The sequence below is a fragment of the Saccopteryx bilineata genome, chromosome 2 (assembly GCF_036850765.1).
Source record: "Saccopteryx bilineata isolate mSacBil1 chromosome 2, mSacBil1_pri_phased_curated, whole genome shotgun sequence".
In the NCBI taxonomy this organism is placed as follows: domain Eukaryota; kingdom Metazoa; phylum Chordata; class Mammalia; order Chiroptera; family Emballonuridae; genus Saccopteryx; species Saccopteryx bilineata.
Genome location: NC_089491.1, coordinates 129,668,099 through 129,684,869, shown reverse-complemented (window position 1 = coordinate 129,684,869; position 16,771 = coordinate 129,668,099). Strand labels below are relative to the sequence as shown.

Genomic DNA, 16,771 nt, shown 5'->3' with positions numbered 1-16,771 from the left:
TGGAGGTCAAACTGTTCTAGTAAAGCCAATAACTACTCCATTGGATAGTTAGTATATATCCTAAGCCATACAAGGGATATGTATCTCATTCCTGAATATATTTTGGGGGTCAGTGCCTTACAAGTAATGTGATTAGAAACTACAGCCAGGTAGTTCCACCTGCAGGTCTGGGTTGTGAAGGCAGTGTTGCAGGGACACACAGCGCATTTCCCCTGAAAATCATCTATTTCTCAGTGTGTGATTAGTGCAAAACAGTACCACCTGCCAGGTGGTTATGAAGAAATGAAAGAGATAGTCCTTGAACTAGAAAAGATGGGGATAATCCAGCTGGTGCACAGCCCTTACAGCTCCCCCATATGGTCTGTATGCAAACCAGACAGAACCTGGTGAATGACAGTAGATTACAGAGAATTTAATAAAGCTGTTCTCTTGATAGCTAACCTGATGGATTGGCTAAGCCATGAGTTAGGGACATACCACTTTGTGGCAGATTTAGCTAATGCCTTTTTCTCTATTGATATAGCTTTAGAGAGTCAAGACCAATTTGCCTTCACTTGGGAAAGGTAGCAATGGACCTTCGCAATATTACCACAAGGCTATTTGCATAACCCCACCTTGTGTCATGGGCTGGTGGCAGCTGACCTAGCTACATAGAAACAGCCAGAGGTGGTTCATATGTACCATTATATCAATGATATGCTAACTGGTGACTCTATTCCAGAATTGGAGCAAGCAGGACCTACTCTGCTATCCCATTTGAAAGCATGTGGCTGGGTGATCAACAAGGGCAAATTACAAGGACCTGGGTTATCTGTTAAGTTCCTGGGGTTGGCTGGCCAGGTAAGACAAAAGTTACCTCTGAACACAATTATAGATAAGATCCAAGTGTTCCCCGTGCCCACCATGGTAAAGCAGTAACAGGAATTTCTAGGTCTGTTGGGGTACTGGCAAGCATTCATACCCCTTTTGGCTCAGTTACTGTGCCTCTTATATAACCTTATTTGGAAGGGAGTTTAGTTGGATTGGACTGAGCAGGCACAAGGTGTATTTGCAGCTAAGAGAGCTGTCAAGGCAGCACAGGCCTTGAATGTGTTTGATCCTGCCAGGCCTTGTGAGTTTGATGCCCATGTCACTTCTGAGGGGTTTGGATAGGGCTTGTGGCAATGGACAGAGCGCATATGGCAACATCCTGGGTTTTGGTCTCAATTGTGGAAAAGCGCTGAAATCCATCACTCATTAGTGGAGAAACAGTTGGCAGGTGTGTATACTTTCTTCCTAGCCGGAGAGTATTGTGACCACAGCTCCACTTACGGTCAAGACAACATACCCTATTGCAGGATGTAAGAGATTGGGCAACAAAACCACATAGTGGTATGGACCAAACGTTCACCCTGGCCAAGTGGGTTGCATACTTGCAACAATGCTATGGTCTTAGCGCCAGCCCCTTGAGTGCAGCACTACAGGAAGTCTTGGGTCCAGTCACCTATGGAACCTTAGAATCAGGTATAACCTGAAGTCAGTCCCTACCGGGAGGGGTGGACACCCATTCCCAAGGATGCCGGGTATACTGATGGTTCTAGCATGGGCCCAACCTGCCAAGTGGATGGCCATAGCCTTCTATTTGACCACTGAGACTATTTGGATGGACACAGGTACAGGCAAAAGCAGCCAATGGGCAGAATTAAGAGCCATATGGCAGTTACCTGTAATGAATCTTCACCTCTGATGATTTGCACCAACAGCTGGGCTGTCTATTGTAGACTGACCCTTTGGAATTGATACCTGGCACATTAACCAGTGGATGGTAATGCATCATCTGCTATGGGGTCAGGCCATGTGGCAGGACTTTTGGGAAATTGGACACCAGAAGCAGGTGACAGTATATCATGTCATGGGGCATGCCCCTCTAGCCCATCCTGGGAATGATGAGGCAGAAGCTTGACCAGGGTGTGATGGTTGGAGACTGCACCTGCAGGTGATATGGCACAATGGCTCCACCAGCATCTGCTCCATGTGGGACAGAAAACTATGTGGGCTATGGTCAAGGTGTGGAACTTGCCTGTGTCCTATGCAGAGGTACTTGTAGCTTGGAATCAATGTGAAATGTGTTCCAAGGAGCACCCTCATAGACAACTAACACCATCTGGACAGATCCAGAGAGGTCATGTTCCACTGACGCAGTGGCAGATAGACATCACTGGACCTTTACCAAAGTTGGACGGGTACCAGTATGCAGTCACCTGTGTAGACATTGCCACTGGTCTGCTTGCAGCTTACCCCACCTGTAACTCTTCCAAGAGGGCAGTCATATAGGATCTGGACTGCCTGAGTGCTACATATGGGCGGCTGCTGGTCCTTAAAAGTAACAATGGTACCCATTTCACTGGTTCTCTGTGAAGTAATGTGCTCAAGACCTGGGGATGGACTAGATGTATCATGTTTCCTACCACCCATAGACTGCTGGTATCATTGAGTGATACAATGGACTCTTAAAGCACGGACTGCAACAGGAAGGGGGTACCAGCTCCCTTACTAGATGAACACGCTGCTTGTGGATGGCACTCTGGATTTTGAATGAGAGACTTTGATATAGGGGCCCAGCTCCAGTGGAGGCCTTGCTGCACTGGGCAGCTTCTCCCATCCAGTTGCAGATATGCACTCAGGATGCTTTACTCAAGCTGGGCTTTGAACAGCACGGCAACATACTCCTGCCTGCCCCAACAGCACTTGTTAAAGGCCAATGGCTTCAAAGGACATGGCCTTGGACGATACAGGCCCCCCACCTACAATGGGTGACCTGTTGGCACCATGGGATAAAGGGCTAGAGGTAAACCTCCAGTTAACTCCCTGGGCAACATGTACCTGGTCGCCTAAGATAGAAGTGTATTATCCCTTGAGTGCTCAGGGAGACAGCATTATGAAAGGCACCTTTGTAATTTATTTATGGCCAATAATGAGTTCTCCCGTTTTATTACACACAGAACCAGCAGACCCTGGTGTACAGGCCACTAAGGTTTGGTATGCCCTCCCGGGGCAGCCTCTGGTACCCGCCATTGTGCTGTCTGTGAACAAAACTCTGGCCTATATTCTGCCAGAAGGGAAAGATTTGCCTCTCTTTGTGCCAGTAACCACTCTCTCATTTTGGCCATAATTTGTACTTTATAATTCTGTTGCAGTTGTCTGTACTATTTATGTCTGTACCTCACTCCTTGCAAAGCGACCATCACAGAAGATACCTGTCACATAGATTGTGAGGCAAGCAACCCAAAAGGGGTGGAATATGGGGAAAGCAGCTGTGTTAGTCTTGCTCACTGGTTTACCAGCTGCAAGCACTTTGCCTGATGAGTGCATCTATGTAAGGCTATGGGTGCTTAGGGGCAATTCTCTCAGATAGTTTTCCCGCCATTGCGAGGTGCGATTTCCCTGGTCCCTTGCCCTTCACTGCGAAAAGCAGGTTTTCCTTTGTTTATTTGCTTGTCCATCTTTGCGAGCCTCCAATAAACAGGTAATGACTTGACACTGTCTGGCTCTGCATTTCTCTACTGTCTGCCCAAATCCAATGTGAACCTGCCTGGCCTAGCAACCAGCCTGGCCTCAACAACCAGTATTACAACTAAACTGAGAGATGCCAGATAGCTGATAATATTTTATTTCTGAGTGTCTGTGAGAAAGTTTTTTAGAGGAGATTAACATTTGATGAGAAAATATATATTTCATAAAAAAATATTTTTTTTCCCTGGCCACTTGGCTCAGCGGTAGAACATTGGCCTGGCATGTGGAAGTCCCAGGTTTGATTCCTGGTCAAGGCGCACAGGAGAAGTGCCCATCTGCTTCTCCAACCTTCCCCCTCTCCTTCCTCTCTGTCTCTCTCTTCCCCTCCCGCAGCCGAGTCTCCATTGGAGCAAAGTTGGCCTGTGTGCTAAGGATGACTCCATGGCCTCCACCTCAGGTGCTAAAATGGCTCTGGCCGCAATGGAGCAACGCCTCAGATGGGCAGAGCATCACCCCTTGGTGGGCATGCTGGGTGGATCCCAGTCGGGCGCATGCAGGAGTGTGTCTGACTGCTTCCTCGCTTCTAACTTCAAAAAATACTGTATATTTTTTTTTCCTAAAAAATTCTAAAAGGAAAAAATAAAGTGAAAAAATGGCATTGTTTTATACTTTTGTCAACCTCTTTTATGTCTGGATTAATAGAAGATGGCTGGGTTTTCTTATCTACTTGGTCATTCACTCTGTCATGATATCATATGGCATGTAACCTCTGGAAAACTCATTGTAAACTAGTGAGGCAATAAAAGAAAAAAGGCAAAAAATAAAATAAAATAAATTATTATTTAAAAACTAATTTTAGTTTTATGGAGCCCTAGAAAAGGTCTCATATTCACTAGACTAGACCATACTTTGAGACTGTTGATTCAGTTAAATTGCTAAGGCAAGAACACTAATGTCAATTTGTACTGGATTTTCAATTACATTGCCAATCCGTATTCTACAGATTTTAAAAATGACTTTTCTTCTTCTTGTAATAAAATTACAACTTACATGGGAACTTTAATTTTGCGGAATATAGAAAATTTGCCTCTGCCTTCTGAGAACAATTTGCAACTATTTGCAAGAGTGCCAAAAATCTTTAGTCAAAGGAGGAACCACAAACACTTAGTGTTCTGTGTCCACATAGGGGAATCTGCTGAGGTAGACCAGAGTGGACTAGAGGTTCCTGGTCTAGACTGTGTAGCCAGGAAAGGCCAATATACACTATGCAAAATCAACTTGAGGAAGAAGGAGTACTAAAGTCCTAATTTAAATATGTAAATGTGTGTGAGGGCAGGACCAACTGCTTTGGAACTGTGGTTTGATTGGGAAGACTCATTATTTGACTACCTGAGCATAATGGCATTGTTTTAGAAAGGATTACTGAGCAAGTAGATAGGAAAAAGAGAATAATAATATTTGAGCCTAAAGCTTGGGACACTCTTTATTGTTCCTGGACCAGTAAATGTGGTATTGAATGTGTCAATAAAAGAAATATCCAAACCTGAAGATAATTTTCATGAGTTTATTTGTACCAGACTGACTACAATCGCCAGAAACAAAATCTCAATGGATTGTGATTGTGCTCCAGGCCATGGCAGTTTTCAGTATATTTTACACATCAGAATCAAAGGAGGAGACTCGTAAAGGGAGGAATTACATGAAATTTACTAATGATAGATTAAGGGGTGGGAGAAAGGAAAGTGGGGAAATCAGAGTAAAACAGAGAGACACATTGTTTTACTTTGGTGGGTACGGGATAGCACATAGAGATTACATTTAGGGGTTCTGTGGTCTGCTCTGCTGGGAGATTGGACCCTGAAGGGTCCAGAAAAAAAAGGGCTTAATTTTAACAGTCCAAGGTTATGTTATCCTAGATACAAAAATACAATAGAAGGCTCAAAGATTGACTCCATGACTCACTTTTAGTAGGAATTTTTATGTGATTGTTTTTGGTGTCTGAGTTTGTAAAGCTCACCAGGCAGGACTTCCCTGAGCTTGTCAGATTTTGTATGTAGCATCTCTTTCTGTCTCACAGGGTAGATAGGCATATGTGGCACTGTGTGGGGTATATTACGACCACAGTGTCATAGCGGTGAAAGAAACATCTAAATCAGCAGATCTCCGGCAGATGTTTGCAACTAGTCACTCCCCTTCACCTTCAACTTTCACATTCCTTCACTACTCTCACTTTTAACTAAATAAGACCAAAAATTCTTTAATAGTTCCTTTTGGAAAGTGATTGATAGCCTAACGAAATAATACTAGGTTTTGTGGTAGATAGGACTCAAAAATGCAGCCTTCTAAGTATTCTTAGATCACGGTAGTGTTGGTCATATCATTCAAAGACAAATGGAACCATTTAATAAAATAAATTTAAAACAAATTCATGTATGCTAAAGTGGACATTTTGGGGGAAGTTTTCATAATTGAAATTTAGGAATTACAATTTATGTTTATATTGTGGAATAATTGTATGCAATTTGTTACTGTTTTTGTAACTGATAACTGGAATTTACCTACTGTAATGAAACAATTATAAAAATTATTTTATGAAATATATTGATTGTGCAAAACCTTTAAATTTTATTATGAGACTTAGAGAAGCAAAATCATACTCTATATTCATATTTGATGATTTTTAATTTTATTTACCTAACTTTGAAAACACCATAATTTATTGCAATAATACTAATATATGTATAGGTCTGCTTTCTTGTATCCCAGAAAATTACAATTGGGTATGAGTGGATAGGCCTTGACTGTACGCAATCAAAATTTTAGTGAAATTTGTCTGTGGCCTAGAAATAAAAATGTGGACAGAATGGTGTGTATTTATATTGGATAAGGATATCAAAAAACATACATAGAGGTATTTATCAGAAGCCACATATGTCTCAGAAACCAAAAGTAATATTTGAGTATATTTTCTTGATTTGAAGAATCTAAATGTTATTTTATACTTATATATTCTTTATACACACACACACAGTGTGTCCGGTCACAGGAAAGCAACAAAAGATGATAGAAATGTGAAATCTGCACCAAATAAAAGGAAAATCCTCCCAGTTTCTGTAGGATGATGTGGCAGCATGTGCACATGTGCAGATGATGACGTAACACCATGTATACAGTGGAGCAGCCCACGGCCATGCCAGTCGAGATGTGGACGGTACAGAGGAAAGTTCAGTGTGTTCTGTGGCTCACTAAATTCGAATCCATGACCAAAGTGCAATGTGAATATCAGCGCATTTATAATGAAGCACCACCACATAGGAATAACATTACTCAGTGGGATAAGCAGTTGAAGGAAACCGGCAGTTTGGTGGAGAAACTCCGTTCTGGTAGGCCATCAGTCAGTGACGATCTGTAGAGGCTATATGGGATAGCTACCTAAGGAGCCCTAAAAAAATCTGTGCATGAGCCCACATTGAACTGCACTGAATAGGTATGAAACTGGGAGAATTTTCCTTTTATTTAGTGCAGATTTCACATTTCTATCGTCTTTTGTTGCTTTCCTGTGACCGGTCAAAAGTGCACCATGACTTTACGGACACACTGTATATATGGATATAAGTCATATAATATTATAAACACACACATTTATATACAGATACTGAAAGCTTAATCCTCTTCATTTTCATTGACTTCTGAATTTAGTAATCATGTAAGTGTATGGTGTCTCCATTGAAGATACATCAGCCTTCTTCAATCTAATCAGTGCCATAATTGAAGTTTGTGGAACTCCTTTAAATGGTAAAACTTGAATGAAGAAAATTTAATTTTACCAGCCTAAGAAGAATCTGAAGGAATTGTTAACTCTGCAGGGCACCAGAAGCCACGAGCACTATTTAACCCTGTTTGGCTGACCCTTGAGGATAGACTTACTATTGAAAGAGTCTTTTCTCTCTAGAGAACACAGATCTGTGAACAACATCACACTTGTTCATTATGGCAAAGCTAGTTTATAGGACTTCACTACATACATAATTAAGAGCATCTGCCAAATTTAAGGAGCTGTAGAAAAGAAGAAAGGTGGCAGACTGCCAATGCGTAATTTCTACAGACAAGTAAGAGCAGCTTAACGGTCACTAAGAATAAAGATCTAGGTTTAACCTTCTCTGGGTCATTGTTTTCTTTGAACTTTGTTTAAAAATTAAACATATAACACAGGATTAAAATTATTGTAAAAAAATTAAACTTATAAAATCAGAATTGCCCATTAACCCACCCAATGCCACTCTTAACACCTAGACATTACCAGTATTCAGTATATAGTGTTTTTATTTGTCTGCATGCACTAATTATACATAAGGAAATGGGGTTAGGCTGCATGTGCTGTGCCAGAGCAATTTTTTTTTTTTTGGCTTAATGTTTCATTGGAGATTATTCCTGATCAGCGAGTATTGAGCTATGTCATTCTTTGTAATGCTTTATATAGACATACTGTAAACTATTGTATATTTATGTGTTGTTTTGTATAAATAATTCTTTCCTACATGTTCTCCTACATATATCCTTGTATATACTTTTATATAAATACTTTACTAGAGTAAATTTCCCAAAGTGGAAATTTTGGATTAAGAAACCCTATAGGCTCAGACACCTCAATACTTGAAGTCCCTCCTCTTTTCATGTCTTATTTCATTATTTCAGAGGAAAAAAAGAACAAGCAAAATAAGAATGAAGCACTTTCCTTTGGGAAACTTATAATATTCTTAGAATACAACTAAAAATAGATGTACTTCATGTGGAATGTTAAAACTGAAATTCGTGAGTCTATATTTTAAGTAACTTGTCTTAAAAATCTCCTTGTAATGCTGATCTCCAAATAGTAAATGATCTCACTGACTCTCATTTAAAAAATAGAGCTGAGTTTAATTTTTCAAAACAATTTTTTTTTTGCCTTTAAAGTTTGCAGAATGTGTTGAGGTTTCTAATTGTGAATTAAGAGTATAAATGACTTTTATAGACAGATTTTGTTTGAGGGACAAAGGCATTTTTATATACCAAACAAACATTTTAAAAATGTGTTCCTTTGCTAATTCCACTAGAATGGAGCACCTACTTCTTGCCTTTGGTTAAACCATGTCATTTATTCTGGGGATAGATGTTTCAGTTCCTCTCTTTGCACAACTTGTAGATGTGTGGAATCAGTAACAGAAGTGCGTGAAAATTGCTACAATATCAATGATCCTGGGTTCAGGAAGCACTGAGAAGGGTTACTTAGTGGATCTGGTCCTCCTTTCATTTAGAAAGTTAAGGAATTTTTAAATTAGTTATCAAGCCCAGTTATATTTAATACTGACATTTAATACTAACTTATGAAACATAAGTAAACCCTCCTCCCCCACCCTTTTCTCTCAGCGTATTACACACACCTAGAGATTTACTTGAATGTTTGCGTCAAGGTAGGCTGACATAATATTTTTATGGAGAACTTAGATTCAGGACTTCCTCTTTATGGTTGCTAATTGGAAAAAGGGTATTGGATACTTTATGTATGTAGGCATGGACACTGGATTAAGTAAGAAAAGTGGCTACTCATTAAACCCATAAACCAATATTTTAGCAAAATTTTTCCATATATCAGTTCTGTGAATTCCGTCAACATGACATCCTTTGTTTAAAAAGATTTCTATCCTGATCAGGCAATGGCATAGTGGATAGAGTGCTGGACTGGGATGCAGAGGACTCAGGTTCGAAACTCCAAGGTCACCAGCTTGAGGGAGGGCTCACTAGCTTGAGTGTGAGGTCACTGGCGTGAGCCCAAAGGTCACTGGCTTAAAGCCCAAGGTCGCTGGCTTTACCCAAGGTCACTGGCTCTAGCAAGGGGTCACTTGCTCTGCTGTAGTCCCCTGGTCAAGACACATAGGAGAAGGCAATCAATGAACAACAAAGGAGCTGCAACGAAGAACTGATGCTTCTCATCTCTCTCCCTTCCTGTCTGTGTTTCTCTATCTGTCCCTCTCTCTGTCTCTGTCTCTGTGACACACATACAAAAAAAGCTTTCTAAATTGTGATTATATAACAAGCTTCATTTTATTTTTAAATACCGTAGAAGTTTGTGGTCTTACACAAGGGAAAAGAAAGAGAGATGACAATGTGATTTTGTTTTCCAACTCCCTGCTAAGACACAAGCTGCATTAAATCAAAGAACAGAAGCTACTATTGGTAACATATGGATCAATGAACCAGTAAATTTGCTTCTGCTATAAATTTGGCTTTTTTTGCTTCAGTATTTATACTTTCTTCTTTCAATATATTATTTCTTTCTTTACATCATTTTTATTCCATTAGAATGTGCTCTATCTTATTATTTTGTTCATTTATTTATTCGCCTTTAATTCTCCCTTCCTTCAATTTATTCATCCAGCCATTTTAAATACTAATAACTGTGCCAGGAACAAGAGTTATAAAATGAACATGACCTTGTTCTAGTCCTTAAGAGTTACCGCTCAGTGAAGGAAGAAGACAAATAAATAAGCCTTTTTTCCCTATTTCTTTTCTTTTTATTTATTTTTCCTAATATTATTCAATCTAACCTCATATTTTCCCATTTCAGCTCAACAACACAGTGATTGAGAAACAAAATAAGTCATTTTTCCATCTCCAAGGCTCTTAGAATTAAGCTCAGATAAAATGCAGATTCCTTACTAATGCAATGAAGTATTTGTTGCCTCTGGGTAATGCCTGGTCTTCAAGGCTTCTGGGGTCACCCTTTCATTGGATAATCAAACTAAGTTCCTAATAAACTGAGGTTTATCATGAAAACCTCAGCCTCTCCCAGTATCTCCAAGGACTTCTATGTGTGCTAAATTTCTCCTGATTGCCTTTCACTCTTATTTATTACCATCCTATGTTTTTGAACCTCACTGTATATCTTTGCCTTCTAAGGTTGACTGCTCCCCTCTATTTGTCCTCCCAGAGCCCAATACCTTCATTACTCAAAGTACTATCAACACTGAGCTGTTTTGTACAACCTTCTTTTGCTGAAGGTATAAAAGAATACCATCTTAAATTTTAATAACCCCACTAGGACCCCAAAGTTCAGCAGCTGTACATGTGCAAGGATTTCTCCTTACTTGCTCTCATATTATGAGACTTCCTCTTTTTTCTTATAGAACTATCAAACCAACTTCCAATTTCCTACTATGTTATTATAAAGCATACTTTGGTTTTGGGTTACAACTTTCTCATTCTAGACCATACCTAGTGTTCTTAGGCTTTACAAAAAGAAAAGAAAAGAAAAGAAGAGAAGAGAAGAGAAAAAAGAAAAGAAAGAAAAGAAAAGAAAAGAGAAATCTAGCTGGGTTTTTAATGCAAAATAATCACTTACTTTTGTGATAAGTATTGTCTCCAGAATGCCAAAGTTTGTTCTATTTTATTGTGGGGAAAACAGCTGTATTAGGTTTGCTCACTGGTTTACTGGCTGCAAGTACTTTGTGCAGTTAGTTCATGAGCACGAGACAACACTATTGTAAAGATATAAGTGCTTCCCCTCAGGGGCGATGAGATCAGATTGTGCCCAACACTTAAAGGTGCGGTGTATTTCCTAATCCCTTTCCCTCCACTGCAAAAAGCAGGTTTTCCTTTGTTTTCACTTGTTTTTTTTTTTTCCTTTTCTTTCTTCTTTTTGCTTGCCTGTCTTTGCGAACCTCCAATAAGTTGGTATGGCTCACAGTTTTCCGGCTCCACAGTTCCTTTACCGTCTGCTTGAATTCAATATGAATCTGCATGGCCACAACCACCATGCATCTATAGCCTTGCATCTATAGTCTTCTTATTTTCTTACTACAGTATTTTCACACTACAGCAGATTCACAAAGTATTTAAAAGCTAAAGATATACTGAGCTATAAAAATTACAATGAAGAATGATACAAGTACAAACTCATGATGTACTTTAAAATAATGCTAATGAAGATACTGATAAATCAAATTCTAAACGGCTTATAAAAACTGATGATTTTTGGTTCCCAAAATTTTGTGTCTTGGAATTGTATATATTTAGAGGCTGTTTAGTTGCTTTATTTGTTCATAGGTATTTGTGTTAAAGCCAAAATTATGTCACAACCTACACACAAATATCCATTATTTAAGAGGTAATGGATAATTCTTATTAAGTTTCTTTTAAGATTTCATAAATACTTATAATTTTTTAAAAAGTTTGTTCCAATTCATTTAATAATGATTTATCAATTTTGGGTTATCAATCTGTTGGAAAACACTGCAACTGTGGTTTTCAAACTTCAGTATGCAGAGCAATCATTAGGAAGCAGATCGTTAAATGCAGATTTCTTCTCCCCACACATATAACGTCTGGTATGGAGGTAAGGAATTTACTTCATGTAAACTCCACAAATATATTTTAATTAATGTGATCATTAAGTCATACCCCTTTTCTAGGACTGTGGGTGGAGAATTTAAATAGTTTCCATGTACAAGATGATTCATGTTACTTATTCCAACCACCGTGTGTTGTATCTATTGACCTTTTACTGACAATATAATAATTTGTTTTATACACATAACCATCAAGTTGTAGTAGTTATTTTGGGGGATTTTTTTGTGACAGAGACAGAGAGAAGAACAGATAAGGACAGACAGACCGGAAGGGAGAGAGATTAGAAGCATCAATTCTTTGTTGTGGCTCCTTGATTGTTCATTGATTGCTTTCTCATATGTGCCTTGACTGGGAGGCTACAGCAGACTGAGTGACCCTTGGTCAAGCCAGTGCCCTTAGGTTCAAGCTGGTGAGCCTTGCTCAAACCAGATGAGCCTGTGCTCAAGTTGGTGACCTCGGGGCTTTGAACCTGGGTCCTCCGCATCCTAGTCCAATGTTCCATCCACTGCGCCACCTACCACCTGGTCAAGATGTAGTAGTTCTTATGGAGGTAATAATTATATTTTTTATGTACACTAAAATATGTACAATGAGGATTTCTAGTATTTGCATAGTGTTTAAAATTAAAAAACAAATACCTTAATATATATTTTTTATTTTCACTTTATTCTAAACAAGTGGGGCTGGTAACAATAATTTAAGACAAGTGAATTTTATAGATTTCTCAATAGGTCAACAAGTCAAGTGAAATATTACCGGCAGTCAGACTACTCTGAAGTCATCTTACATCCTTATTTAAAAAACAAGGTAATATTTTTTTTTTATTTATTCATTTTTAAAGGGGAGAGAGAGAGACAGAGAGGGAGAGAGAGGAGAGAGAGACAGAGAAAAAGAAGGGGGGAGGAGCTGGAAGCATCAACTCCCATATGTGCCCTGACCAGGCAAGCCCAGGGTTTTGAACCAGCAATCTCAGCATTTCCAGGTCGACGTTTTATCCACTGCGCCACCACAGGTCAGGCCAAGGTAATATTTTTGGTTGACTTGAAGCTCTTCAGAACAAGAGATTAACCTTTAAAAAGTTAAAGCCCCTGTGTTAGGTGGGACTTAATCATCATGATTTTTGCAGAAGAGGCAGATATGGAAAACCTACTGTTCCTGTGCTGTAAGAGTCAAGGCATCACTTGAGAAAGTAAAGTTGAAAAGGTCCAGACTTTTTTGTTAAAGCTTTCTACTGTGTAATATACATCTCCCTTTCCATTAGGTTAACCAGTACTCATTTCCTCAATCTATTGCCATTTTCTCAGAGGTTTCTGTGACCCCTCAGTCTAAATAAAGTCCTTTTGATCCTTATTTGTTTTTACTGCATTTATTACAATTGTAATTATATATATAATTTTGTGTGGTTAATTATATATTTAATGTTTGCATCCCTAGTAAATGTGAGCTATTCAAGGATAGAGATTATCTTTAGTTAACTACTGTTAAAAAAAAAAAGACTCTAGCCATGTAGCCGAGAACAAAGAGGAACCTAGTACATACTTGTTGCATGAATGAATGAAAAGTAGAAAGTATTTGATTGGAAAAATCCCAATGTTTAATGTTGACAGGTATCAAAGTATACTAGTAAATTGTCTTTATTGTATGAAGGCTGGGCTGGTGAGCTTGGACTGATTTTGAAAGAGCAATGTTGGGAAATCCCACTAAATTTGCTACATGAATGTAGGTGAAGAGAGTTTGAGGCTGCAAAGTTAGCTGAAAAAATGCTGACTTCGTGAAGAACACTAGCAGCATAATATGTTACATTTTAAAGTATCCAGATGGCCTCAGTGATACTGTTTTAAGAAGTAGTTGAATGAAAGAGGAACTGTGTGTTTTTGTAAAAAGGTAAAGATGAGAGATAAAAAAAAAACCAAGCTAATATCTCACAATATGTCTGGGAAAGATAAGACAAATTATGTCAAAACCAATAAAATTTGGAAGATGTGCATGGGAACTTAAGTCAAAGCCATGAAAATGACATGCCTTATAATACTATATGAATGCTGTACTACCTGGCACCCTGCAGAGAGAGAGTTTCATAATTTGAGTGTTTCTTTAAGGCAGATACTCAAAGTCCTAAGATTTTGTCAGTCTTAAATATTTGGTGAGATATGTATCTCTCACATTGAGATTTAACCAGGTTTCCTTCTTTCTCCCTTTCTCTCTTTCATTCTCCTTTTCTCCCTCCCTCCCTCCCTTCCTTCCTTCCTTCCATCTTTCTTTCAGAATTGGTTTTAATCTCTTTTCAGTGGCTTGGTTGAGGAGTAGATATTAAGAACCAGCTTTGAGTTTTTGGATGTATCCTATTATTTCCAAGAACAGACCTCTTTACATTTGACTAATGACCTCTTGCTCCTGAATAATTTACTTATTTAGACATTCAAAGAACAATCTCTTTTTTCTCATTAAGCATGCTCAACTAGAGAGCACTAGGAACATGCCAGCTATTTTGAAAGCCTCTGGTACTGAATACACCAGTGCCATTCACTCAACTGGGTTTCAGCTTTTTTAGATCTTTAGTTTTAAGGAGTATGTTAATGGAACAGAATCTGAGGTGCACCTTGTCAGTTTAGTGTGTCTCAGGCCTGTCCCTCTGTATATCTTATGACTTTGGAAAAGTGACTTGAACTCTGTGGCTAATATTTCAGAACTGTAAAATGCAGTAGGAATGGTGTTGTTATAAGTATTGATATGAGTTAGTTATGTAAATTGCTTTTAAAACCTTCTGGTACTATGTAATAAGAACTGTGTAAAACAGAACTTTTATGATTATTCTGTATTAGTAACTCTTTGTATTCATATTTTATTGGTTGAAGAAATGAAATAGTTGAATAAAAAACATTTGCAACTTTATAACAGGCTAATCTAACATTTGGAGTCCCCCCCCCCTCAGGAGAGGAGCAAGAGTGTATTTTAATTTGTTCCTTAACTCTATTTCTCTCTCTCGTTAACCTTTTGCCTATCTTCTTCCCTAGATTAGCTCTTTTGGATAAATTGATACAATTTAAATAGTAACATAAATCAAAGACATTTTTGTCATGTTCATATTTCATGATAACTGGAGCATTTTATTTATAGATAGAAACCTACAGTTAAATTTGGTGGCTTTCAAGTTTCCATCAGTGTGGACTACAACTTACATTACAGATGTAAAATTTGATCTACTACATGAAGATTTCTAGAATTATAAACCATATCTGGGGTGATTGTCTTTATTATTAACCTTTATTATTTTTTTTAGTCTGTTGCCCTTTAACATTCTTTCGGACTGATTTTTATGCTCTCTTCACAGGTATACAAAGCACTCAAGAAATTGTTTTCTAATATAAATCAAAGTTTTTATCTATATAAGCTAAAAACAGAACTTGAAACAGATCACATGTGCAACTCCAATTAATGTTATCTGTCTCTTCTTTCATTTGAGCAATATCCTAAGTAAAATCTTCAAATATGCTTTTATTGTTTTTCTTCTACAGGGATTGATACTCATAGATTTATATCAAAGTATTATATATTATGGTTTAGATTACTTTCTCTCTTTTTTTATTTCTTTTTTTCCCCTGCAGTTTATTGCTTTTGCTTCTTTATTCTTCATCCTGGTTTCAATCACAACCTTTTGCCTGGAGACCCATGAAGCTTTCACTACTATTAAAAATAAGACAGAACCAGTCAGCAATGGCACAAGTGTTGTTCTACAATATGAAATCGAAATCGAAACGGATCCTGCCTTGACGTATGTAGAAGGAGTGTGTGTGGTGTGGTTTACTATTGAGTTTTTAGTCCGTATTATTTTTTGCCCCAATAAACTTGAATTCATCAAAAATCTCTTGAATATTATTGACTTTGTGGCCATCCTCCCCTTCTACTTAGAGGTGGGACTCAGTGGGCTCTCATCCAAAGCTGCTAAAGATGTACTTGGCTTCCTCAGGGTGGTAAGATTTGTGAGGATCCTGAGAATCTTCAAGCTCACCCGCCATTTTGTAGGCCTCAGGGTGCTTGGACATACTCTTCGAGCTAGTACTAATGAATTTTTGCTGCTGATAATCTTCCTGGCTCTTGGAGTTTTGATATTTGCTACTATGATCTACTATGCCGAAAGAGTAGGCGCTCAACCTAACGACCCTTCAGCTAGTGAACACACGCAGTTCAAAAACATTCCTATTGGGTTCTGGTGGGCTGTGGTGACCATGACTACTCTGGGCTATGGGGATATGTACCCTAAAACATGGTCAGGGATGCTAGTTGGAGCCCTGTGTGCTCTGGCTGGAGTGCTGACAATAGCCATGCCGGTGCCTGTCATTGTCAACAACTTTGGGATGTACTACTCCTTGGCAATGGCGAAGCAAAAACTTCCACGAAAAAGAAAGAAGCACATTCCTCCTGCCCCTCAGGCAAGCTCACCTACTTTTTGCAAGACAGAATTAAATATGGCCTGCAATAGCACACAGGGTGACACGTGTCTGGGCAAAGACAATCGACTTCTGGAACATAACAGATCAGGTAAGGCACAATTTCAAATGAATGCTATTAAATACTTTATAGGCCAGTATGTCCCTTGGGTAGAAAGCAGTCATCGTCATTTTCTGCAAATGTTCATGAGTTTTCAGTTCTACCCTTTCATAAAACATGTGTTTGTGTCAGGCTTATAGATAGCTAGATTGTAGTTTTTCTAAATAAATTCCAAGTAGAAGTTCTACATAGCTGGTCTATGGAGCTTTCCTGCTTTAGTGGGAATGCCCTTTGCTGATGGTGCCAATGTTTTCTTTTGCCTGTGTGTTGCTTTTGTGCCAATGTTTCTTTGTTTCCCTGCACAATGTGATGGTATGATATTCACCATTTTCCATCCTTCATTCTC

The 16,771-nt window shown here is 38.6% G+C and overlaps 1 protein-coding gene across 8 annotated transcripts in view; it reads left to right on the top strand.

The window, feature by feature from the left end:
• KCNC2 (potassium voltage-gated channel subfamily C member 2) overlaps window positions 1-16,771 on the top strand; it is a 222,181-nt gene that overhangs the window by 195,795 nt on the left and 9,615 nt on the right. For all 8 annotated transcript variants that reach the window (XM_066257802.1, XM_066257800.1, XM_066257804.1 and 5 more), the window contains exon 3: window positions 15,483-16,416. In XM_066257802.1, the coding sequence (XP_066113899.1) occupies window positions 15,483-16,416 (934 nt within the window). The remainder of the gene's footprint in view (window positions 1-15,482; window positions 16,417-16,771) is intronic.